Source organism: Xiphophorus hellerii, chromosome 23 (assembly GCF_003331165.1).
Source record: "Xiphophorus hellerii strain 12219 chromosome 23, Xiphophorus_hellerii-4.1, whole genome shotgun sequence".
Lineage (NCBI taxonomy): Eukaryota > Metazoa > Chordata > Actinopteri > Cyprinodontiformes > Poeciliidae > Xiphophorus > Xiphophorus hellerii.
Genome location: NC_045694.1, coordinates 13,638,762 through 13,648,632, shown reverse-complemented (window position 1 = coordinate 13,648,632; position 9,871 = coordinate 13,638,762). Strand labels below are relative to the sequence as shown.

The window sequence follows — 9,871 nt, the reverse complement described above, 5'->3', positions numbered from 1 at the left end:
ATAATAATGTTCATTCTGCCCAAAAGTTCTGCATTGGTGTGTCCTTTTCCATAAAAATCTGAATTTAAAAGCACAATGGGACAGTTACTGTACATCACAACAATGCAAGTTTTCCAGTTTTGCTTGGATACATTTATATGGCTGTACTTGTAACTTAAAGGATAAAACATGAGTTTGATTAATCACAATATTAATCTTGGTCCATTTTTAAAATATTGTAGTAGATTAAAGTCATAATTTAGCTTTTTTAAAAGTTGGTTCATTCCTCAAGTTTTAACTGCTGCAAAATATGCAAATAAGACTGTATGAGGGTTAATGGTGGATGTGGGGAATTTTAAAAGGAGGGCCACAGCCCCCCTCTGCCCTGCACTGACGGCGCTACTGTTTAATAAACAGGCTCATTTAACAAATGTAATTACACACCCATTAGTAGCCCTGTTTGAATGGTGGGGTTGTTCCACAGGATAGAGATAAATACAGCACAATCATGAAATAGTTTATTTTTAAAATTTTTGCTAGAGCTATTCGTTTCTCGTTTATGTATTTTTCTTATGGATTAATCTGAGTTGTTAGCTACAATTTGTTATAAAGTAGCTGTGTAATGACATTTAAGGCTCTACTACTAATTGGTCTCTTTTGTGCCCCATTAATGTAGTCACTATGAATACATTGCCACGGTGTAATTACGATTGTAGAATCACTCATTTTAATAATAAAAAATCTTTACTTTTGTAAGCATTAATGCGATTCTGGATTGATGGAAAATGTAACTTGTTTTAAATTAGTTTTAAGAGACTTTTGTTAATCCTTGTTACTAGAAAACATTAAATGAGGCCACTTGTTAACTTTGATGATTATTCTTTAATACAAAGACTTTTTTTAAATTGCCACTTTACTTTCTATTGTCTGTCGAACAAAAACGGCTGGAGTATTATTCTGGGGTTTGACTGGCAGTTTTCTCTGCATCTCATTAAACTAAACATGAAAGTCAATTAAAACTTTATTCATAGCTGCAGCAGCTCCTTTCCCATGAGCCATGTCTTTCAGTCCTATATCAGAGTTTGTGTGGGGGTGTGTGTGTGTGTGTGTGTGTGTGTGTGTAGGCAAGCTGACACCACAATCTCAGTCATTATGGTGTGTTTGGGTTATGCTGGCACACTCACACGCCACATGAGGGTGAGGGTGTCTGCGAGCGATGCGGGGACGCACTGTGTTATCTCCCGCTGATGTCTGAGGGCGGGGGCCGCTGGTGAGAAGAGGACTGACAGGGAAAACGGTTGTTTGTTTCCTCAGAGCTCAAAACTGGTGCATCGGCCCTTTGAAAAGGGAAAGCCTGTTTCTACTTCATGGAGTTGCACATAAAGACAAGTTTCAGCTGATAATTTTCACTCCAGAACTTTTTTTTTGCTTACTGCTGACGCGATGGAAAAACAGTTTGGATTTCTGAAGCAGAACACATTAATCATTGTCCAATAGCTACTGTGCTGTTGCTCATTAAAAGGCAAACGTTTAAAGCCTCTTGTTATCTCTGCCAAGCAGAGGAAATTAATTTCACAGTAGAGGATATCAGTAAAAAGATCATCTGAAAAATATTACTTTTTTTTTTTAAACGAAGCGGCGTCTTTTTCGACAAAGCAGACAAGAAGAAATAAATTGATCTTTTAATCACTCTTCTCTGGCGTCCCTGTAGGGAAAATACATAAGGCCTTCATCCAAAGACAGATAAACACAAAACTATCTCTCTAAATCCAAAATAAAATCAGAGAGGCAGAATGGTAAATTTTGGCTCTGGATTTTGTATTACAATCACTTATTTGCTGTTTTGTTGTTGCTTATTTCCATAAAATCCACACTTTTGCAGTGTTATTATTAAAATTGACTATAAGTAAAAAGATATAACATTGGTCGTTCATCATGTCTGTTTAAAAAAAACAAGCATGAGTTATGGGTAAAAATGCAGAACATCCCTGCAGATGAGTCAAATATAAAACAGCTGAGAACTCAGGTTAACCTGAAACACGTTGCCCTCTCTGCGCTCTGTCCAAAATGAGACAAATCATCCTTAAGGATGTCGATTAACCAATCAGCTTCTTTTAGAAACATCCTGGTGTTTATGAGGTCCTCTATAAATCTGATCAGCCATCAGAGTTCAGGCTGAAAACAATAAGTGAAAAAAAAATTCCTATTTTACAGTGCGAACACTAAAGAGGTCTGTGAGAAAAGTGCAGGCTCACATCTCCTCAAATAATTCATAAACCATAAATAGTTCAGCAAAGTAGCCCAGTGATGTCAAGTGCCTTGAAAAACTGCCACACATCACTGACTTGTTCACATTTTGTCACATTACAACCAGACTTCAAAGCATTTACAGGCCAACAACTTTACAGTATGGGGAAAAGAAAATCCTCAAATAAAAAGCTGAAAAGTGTGGAGTGCATTTGTTTTCTTCCTTTTCATCCATCCACCTAAACTAACAGACCAGGAAAGGAGAACGTTAATCAGATAAGCAGCATAAATCTCTGGAGGGGCTGCAGAGATCCACAACTCAGGTGGGAGAATCTGTTAACAGGACAACTATAACGAACTCCACAAATCTGGGCTTAATGGAAGACGAACAAGAAGAAAGCCATTAAGAGAAAGTCACAAGTAGTTCTATTTGAAGTAACAGCAAACCTATAGAAGAAGGTTGTCTAATAAAATTAGACCAAAGTTAAACTTTCTGGCCTTTATACAAAACACAACGTGTGGACAAAAGCCAAGACTGTGTCTCTCCTGGTACAAACCATCTTCACAGAGAAGCATGGTTGTGGCAGCATCATGCTGTGGAGATGCTTTTCTTCAGCAGAGACTGGGACGCTGGTCAACACTGAAGGAAAACCTGATGGAGGCTGCAAAACGCTGCAGGCCGTGGTGGAGGTTCACCTTCTGGCCAAAGTGCAGCCAGAAGGTTGAGATTAAATTCATGTGTATGACTGTTAGAATGGCCTAGTCAAAGTTCAGACCTAATTCCAATGCAATACAGAAGAAGGATGAACATTGATTTTATGTCTCTTTGTGTGCAAAGCTGCCACACACCCTAAATTGACAAATATCTGAGGTAAAGTTAAAAGCTTCAATAAAGTTCTGAGTTTTTCTTCCCCTTCACGTGTTAATCAATCATAATATGGAATCTCAGTAAAACACACTGAATTTTGTCTTTATAACGTGACAAAATGGGTAAAAGTTGAAGGGGTTTGAGTAGATTTGCAAGGCACTGTATACCTGAGTGTGTTGTAGCAGCAACACATATGTGGCCAAAGGAAAGTATCCCACATCCCCATCCTGACCCGCTAAGTCAGGATCTCATCAGAGTTCAAGCAGAAAGCTGGAAAAATAACCTCTACCAGTTGCAAAACTAAAGTGAGTTCCTCCACGTTTTCAATCTGCAGGAGAGCGCAGGAGGAGATGCTCCTACTTCTCCGGTCCGCCCTTATTCATTTTCACTTTCTCCTGAAAGTCGGCGTGTTTCTGCCGCAGGATTTCTGTCTGCTTCTTGAAACCGTTGACCCTGGAAGAGAGCAGACCGGAGCGTCAGCCTCCAGCGCCAGACACTCGATGCTCGGAAGGCGGTGCGCTCACCTGGCTCTCTCTTTGGCTTCGTTGTAGATTTCTGTTATAGCTCTATCTTTCTCGTCCATGAAGCTATTGTGAACTTCTTCCAGTTTCCTGAAAAAGTTGGAGAAACAACTGCTCACTGTTTGCTTGACCTGAGACCCCCCTGAGTTTATGAGTTTGTTCAGCTGTTATAACAGCTGCTCAGATTCACAAAGAAGTGAATCTCAGCAAACACAAGAGGCACAGAGTCATTGTGTGGAAACAAATACGAGGAAATGAGTGGCGAGGTTGTGCCAGAGCACATGGCATAGAGGCACGCAGGAAAACACCCCACTTAACCATGCAATAAAGAAAAGGTTTTCTGATGATTTTTTAATAGAGAGGCCTGAATATTTCAGCATGAGGTACGGAGATAGTTACCTAAAGAAGACTGCATGCGCTCCGACGCTGAATACCATCGTGATGACACAGTAAATCACCAGCCTGAAGTTCCTCTTCTTCTTCTGCTTCCTCTCCTCTGCAGTCGCCTCTGGAGACTGGGCATGACGAAACTGCTCCCAGTAACGAACGTTGTCGTTGGTAGTAGTGCTGGGAGAAGGAGGGAAGTGAAATACATTGGTGATGATCAGAAGTGACACTAACCGACTGAACAGAGGTGAGTAACTGAGCTGAAATGCACATAAATCTCAAAAACTTTCTGTTTTCTCTCCCGACAAAAAGAACATCAGATATTTTAATCACCTGTGAGGTTGATTCTATTATTTTCTCTTTTTTAAATGTTACAGCGTGAAAACAATGCCTTTTCTGCCAGCTTTAAAGCACTACATTTGTGCTAAAATCATTGCCATGGCTTATTAGGTCAGGCGTACTTTCTATATTTGCTCACAGAACTCGAGGGAGCCTACGAGAACTAACTACATCAAGTCTCAGTTCATCCAGTTTTGATTTAAATTTTCAGAGGAACGTTGTTTAGCCATGTACCTCTCACCTACCAGTCATTCAGGTCATAACAAGCTGCTTAATCTGAAGTCATGACCTCAATGAATGACGAACATGCAGTAATAACTACATTTAATGGGTCCGCCGGTAAACATGCGTTAATTGGCTTATGATAAAGTCAACTTATGATGCAGTAGAATAATTGCACACTGGTGGCACAATTATCAGAAGTCCTGCTGTTAATTCTTTATGCAGTCTCCTCATTCAAATAGGACAGGACTTAGTCTTCTACTCTAACATTTCACAAGGTACAACGCAACAGCTGGAGACGACCAGCTATACAGTTACTCTACTTAATATCACTAGCATTCAACAGAGACCTTTCTGATAATAATATACATCTAATCGGTAGAGACAACACATTTTCAGTTTTCTGGTAAAGGCCACCAGATTTTTAATTTAAAAAATACTGTTTTGTTTTAAAGTTCAGAGAGTTCAAGGTGCTCTGCGATCTGACAAAACTCATAGAACATTTGCCAGCAAAACAGCCCCTCAGCTTTACAGATTCTTGACTGTAATTAACAGTGAATGTGAGCTGATTTTTTGAACATTAAACCCACCTGGAGAGTTTGTTGCTAACTCCTCACATCCCCAAATCTTAGTCTCACCTAAACAAATCATACAATTCCAGTTAAAGACTCTGTAGCATTTAATGAACTCCACCTTTATGTTTGTGACAGTAGAAAAGAGGAGACGTTTTATTGTCGGCACATACTGCAAATAGAATCTAAAAGTTACCATGTGCAGTTTTAGACCAGAAGATGCCACTCATTGCTGCATTTTTCTAAAGAGCAACACATTTATCTGTTAAATAGAAGCTTCGATGTTTCTGACACAGCTAAAATCCAACAGTCTCCTCTTTGTCCCCATGACACAAAAAACCATTTTTAAAGACGCCAATTGACTGAATGTTAATGTTCTCTAGAGCGACGCTCTGATGTACGTTAGAGATGTTTATCAACACACATCTGCCTAACTCTAGCGACATGTTCTCTTGTCTTTCCTGGTTTGAGTAGCACATATAAAGAAGGGCCTCAGCGTTGTGTTTTATTTTTTCAATTAGGCAAACAGAGAATCACAGATTATTAATTAGAAGGTCCTAAAAACTCTGTTCAAATTAAAAAATGAAGGTAGAAGCAATATAAAAAGTGCTTGTTAGATTCATTTTAAAGGGACTTTGCCTGAAATCGTGTGAAACTTTATAAATGTACTCACAATAAAAGGTTTGATTTTTCTAAATGTTTTCTATGTGAGATATAGCTACTGCAACAAAAGATTGGATAATTCTTTAGGCTTTTAAACATCTTCACAAGTCAAATGCTGCAGCAGAGCACTGACCAATCCAGTGTGAGGCCTTACCTTCTGTACATTGTGTGACCAGATGTTGATCTGAAGGCCTGCCCCCCCTGGTATGGATGCTGGAGCTTAAGGTCATACTCCTTCCTGCTCAGCTCTTTGCTCAGCACTCTGTAGGCTTCGTTCAGCTCCACAAACTGGCTGTGCAGCTTCGGGTTTGACGGGTTGCTGTCTGGGTGCAGCTGTGGGACGAGCGAGCCAGAGTCAAAGATGTGAGATACTCTGCTTGAGGGATGTTTTGCTTCCATTGGTATTCTTATATATTCAGATGCGCAGTTTTAAATTCCGACTGAGATTAATTTTACTTCTGGAGTGAGATGCCTCAATCCTAAATTATAGCAGAATCATGCCATAAAAGCAAATCTTTATCTTGATCACTCAGGAAACTTCTCCATGAAAACAGGCAGGAAGCTCCATGTGAAAACAGTTAGCAAGCTTAGCTTATCTTAAAAAATGCCGCCCCCTTGTGGCTGGTTAAGTGCAGAGTTTTATTAACGAAGTACCTTTTTTGATTTGTCAAAAAAAGCATTCTTTATTTCGTCCACGGAGGCATCTGATTTGACTCCCAACAGGTCATAATAGCTTGCAGCTTTTCTGTGTGGATAAAGATAATAACTCAAAAACAAGCTGGCAATTAAACCTGAACAAATTACACAGAACACACACACACACACCCACAGAGTAGATACACTTGCCTTTGTGCAGAGCTGAGAGATAGCATCCGCTGTCCACTCTTGTAGCACCAAATACAACTCTGACATAGTCGCAGCTGAGCTTCCAGCTGCATGACGAAAAATATTCAACTTTGACCTGCAACAAGGACAGACATTTTACTCAGCTGCGATTTAAAATTTGCTTATTTCTTGTTTAATGAAGAGATAAATCATTAAATGCACAAGGCACCTGTTATGACCTGGATCAAAGGCCACAACAAAAATGGAGAACAAGACACAGATTTAAGTTGTGTCTTGTTCTTAATATTTTGGTGCTTTAATAGGATGAAAATCTTTCTTTGTAGCCAATATGATAAAGTAATGCCGAAGAAAACTCAAGAAACCCCATGATTCCACAGCTTGCAGAAGCAGCAATAATTCTTATTAGTTGTTTTCAGTAACACTGTCAATTTCTCACATCATTTTAGAGGAAGATTCAGTCTTTTAAGGTTTGTAGAAAATAGTTTCTACACATTTCTCTCAAGGTTCTACACCAGCTCTCAAATCAAGATGAGCTCTGGATTTTGAGTGGGCAGTTGCTAACAACTTGATTTCCTTCTTGTTCAGCCATTCTGCTGCACATAACTTTGCAAACCTACGTTGTGCAGCCATGTTGTTTTCGGTGAGACGAGACATTTACATGTCAAATAAAACATTATAATTGAGGTTTTTTCACAGTTTGGCCTCAGAATCAAATTGGTTGGATGTCCATTCCAGGAAAGATAAGAATAGGTCATAAGTACTTTCCACTTTTGAATAATTGTCATCACTGCAGAATTATGGATGTTAGATAGTTTTGAGACATTCTTATCATCCTTTCCAGATTGAATGGTGAAAACATTGCTGATGCCTTTACACCTAGATGTTGTGAAAACACACACCTGTGTGCTTCCAACCAGCAATAATTTATTTGACTAATTTCCAGTGTTTACCTTTCACTGTGTTTCCATTGAAGCTGTTGAGGTGGGCAGCTGCAACACATCTGTCAGCAGATGACTGCAAACAACAACACACACAAAGGGTTGAGAACAATCACAAAACAGCTTATTGAAATCCACAACTTGTCAGCCTAGTCATTGTATCAGTGAGCAATTTCAGAGGTAACAAAGACAGTTACTGAACTAGTGTTTCCCCCTATAACTTATAAGAAATGATTCCAGCTGTCAATCAAAATACAAACTGAGTTGACAGAAAGAACACTTAGTTCTGCTGCTAACGCTAACCCCCGGTTTAGCATAAAGTGTCTACCAACTCTGCTGTTAGATGGCAACAACATCAATTGTTGTTCCTATTATTCTGCTAGATGTGAAATATAACTATTAATCAATACTATAAGCAGAAGTTAAAATGAGGAAAGGTGACATACCAGATGAGATCAGTTTCGTAACGCTCCAGTTTTCCAATACATCAAGCTAGTAGCATAACGGGCACCGGAAAGGAAGCTTACTTTCAAAATAAAACAGACAGTTTACCGACCAAAGTTTAAAAAGTAGAACAGAAATATTTGTCGTCACTACCACAATTTTTTGCCACGAAAAGCAATTTATTGACAATGTAATAACCTATATTTTTTTCATAGTCAATGTTTTTTATTGGTCTAAAATAATAAATCCTGGCATTAGCATTAAATGCCTTAAAATGTTTCTCTATGATTCCGAGATGTATGAGAACATAGTTCCTCTCTTTTTAAAGGAGAAAATAAATGCTTTTAGAAACATCAAAGAGGAACACAGTGTTTAGATAACCTACCACAATGCTTAATCTTTGTACCATTTTTAAAATTTTGTATATTTACGTTGGAAATTACAAGAAATGTATGTGGGCAACTTGACGGAAAACAGAGCAAAAACACTCCACTAACTTTTCCACGATGGGCAACCCTGCGATTATCTTAAGTCAGGGGTCGGCAACCAATGGCTCCGGAGCCACGTGTGGCTCTTTCATCCTTCTGTTGTGGCTCCCAGTGACTTTGGGAAATAGAATATTTTATTAAAATTAAATCATTAAAAAATTATGAATTAAAATCATTTCAAAATAAATTTCTAAATCTGAAGATTATGGTAAACTTGTAACATTAAAACAAAAGTTTTTAACATTTTTAGCACCCAAAATATACGTCATGTCCGCCGATGTGCGACAGGCATTCCTGGCGAACCCCACATGTCTGGCAGACCGCATTTTTTTAGCGCACTGATTTATTGACTTTTTGATCCTTGCCTGGAAGATACATCATGAATAAGTCCAAGAAAAGGAAACATTCTGAAGATGGCAGAACATTTAATGCTACGTGGACAGATCATTTTGCTTTCACCGCTGATGAAACTGGTTCACCTGTCTGCTTAATATGTGGCGAAAGACTGGCAAACAACAAGAAGTCAAATGTTGAAAGACATTTCAAGAGCAAACACTCTGTCTTTGCTAAAAAATATCCCGAGGGAGAGGAGAGAAAAAAGGCCGTTTCGGAGCTGCTGCGAAAGGCTGAAGCGTACGGAGCCCCCTAGGGGACATGGGGGATTTTTTTCTTTTGCGTTCCCTCGCAAAACTTTTGCGTTCCAAACAGTTAATAATAATAAACAAGTTTTCACTGAGGCTCTGTAAGAGCCATATAAATGAAATAAGTAATTATTGATATGACAGGAGCACGCGACTTTGACACTTAGGTGTGTCGACGTGGGAGTGACGTCACCAGGTATGAATGGGAAGGATACTGGCTTTGTGTGTATTAGGAAGCGGTGAGCGGGGCGGTCAGTCCTTGCAAAGTTTGGAGCCTGATAATCAAAATGGAATAAATCGATAATTGTGACAGAACAAAGAAATGGTTTGGAGTTGATTGATACACGGACAGATGAGATTCCCCAAGTTAACCCAGTGCGGTCCTTTACCATCATTAGTTTGTCGTGTTTTTAATAATAAAAACTTAATAGTAAAAACTGTTTGGTGCAAAACACTGATTGAAAATCGATTTATTTTTTACTGCATGTTTATGTCTGTTAAGGCTAAGATGGAGCGGCACTGAAAGCAGCTCTTTAAACCATTTTTATTTCTTTCCTACTTACGGAAGGTTTCTGTTTATATCGTAGGTTTGTGGTGCCTTTCTATCCCTAAAGAAATATATAAAACTTCAGATATTTCACAAAAAGATATTAACATTTATGGAAAAACCTCACATAACCATTAAAGCAGAAAACACGGCGCCCACCGTAAGAAAG

General features: G+C 38.9%; 1 protein-coding gene across 2 annotated transcripts; it reads right to left on the bottom strand.

Annotated features, from left to right (window-relative positions):
* Nucleotides 1-1,379: 1,379 nt before the first annotated feature.
* On the bottom strand, nt 1,380-8,132 carry dnajc4 (DnaJ (Hsp40) homolog, subfamily C, member 4). Of its 2 annotated transcripts, XM_032555456.1 has the most exons (8): nt 8,029-8,129; nt 7,595-7,658; nt 6,645-6,759; nt 6,453-6,543; nt 5,953-6,131; nt 4,015-4,182; nt 3,619-3,705; nt 1,380-3,547 (listed from the first exon to the last, which is right to left on the bottom strand). In XM_032555456.1, exons 3-8 carry the CDS (start codon nt 6,734-6,736, stop codon nt 3,451-3,453), a joined length of 714 nt encoding a protein of 237 aa, XP_032411347.1. In that variant the 5' UTR covers nt 6,737-6,759; nt 7,595-7,658; nt 8,029-8,129; the 3' UTR covers nt 1,380-3,450. The 2 variants fall into 2 exon arrangements, with proteins under 2 accessions (XP_032411347.1, XP_032411348.1); XM_032555457.1 differs by lacking the exon at nt 6,453-6,543 and having other exon boundaries at nt 8,029-8,132.
* Between the last annotated feature and the right edge of the window lie 1,739 nt (nt 8,133-9,871).

Coding starts and splice junctions, on each gene's coding strand:
- dnajc4 (XM_032555456.1), bottom strand. CDS start 6,736: ATGCAGCTGGAAGCTCAGCTGCGACTATGTCAGAGTTGTATTTGGTGC. Junction 6,544..6,644: donor TCTCTCAGCTCTGCACAAAG/GCAAGTGTATCT, acceptor TTATCCACACAG/AAAAGCTGCAAGCTATTATG. Junction 3,706..4,014: donor GCGCATGCAGTCTTCTTTAG/GTAACTATCTCC, acceptor CAACTTTTTCAG/GAAACTGGAAGAAGTTCACA.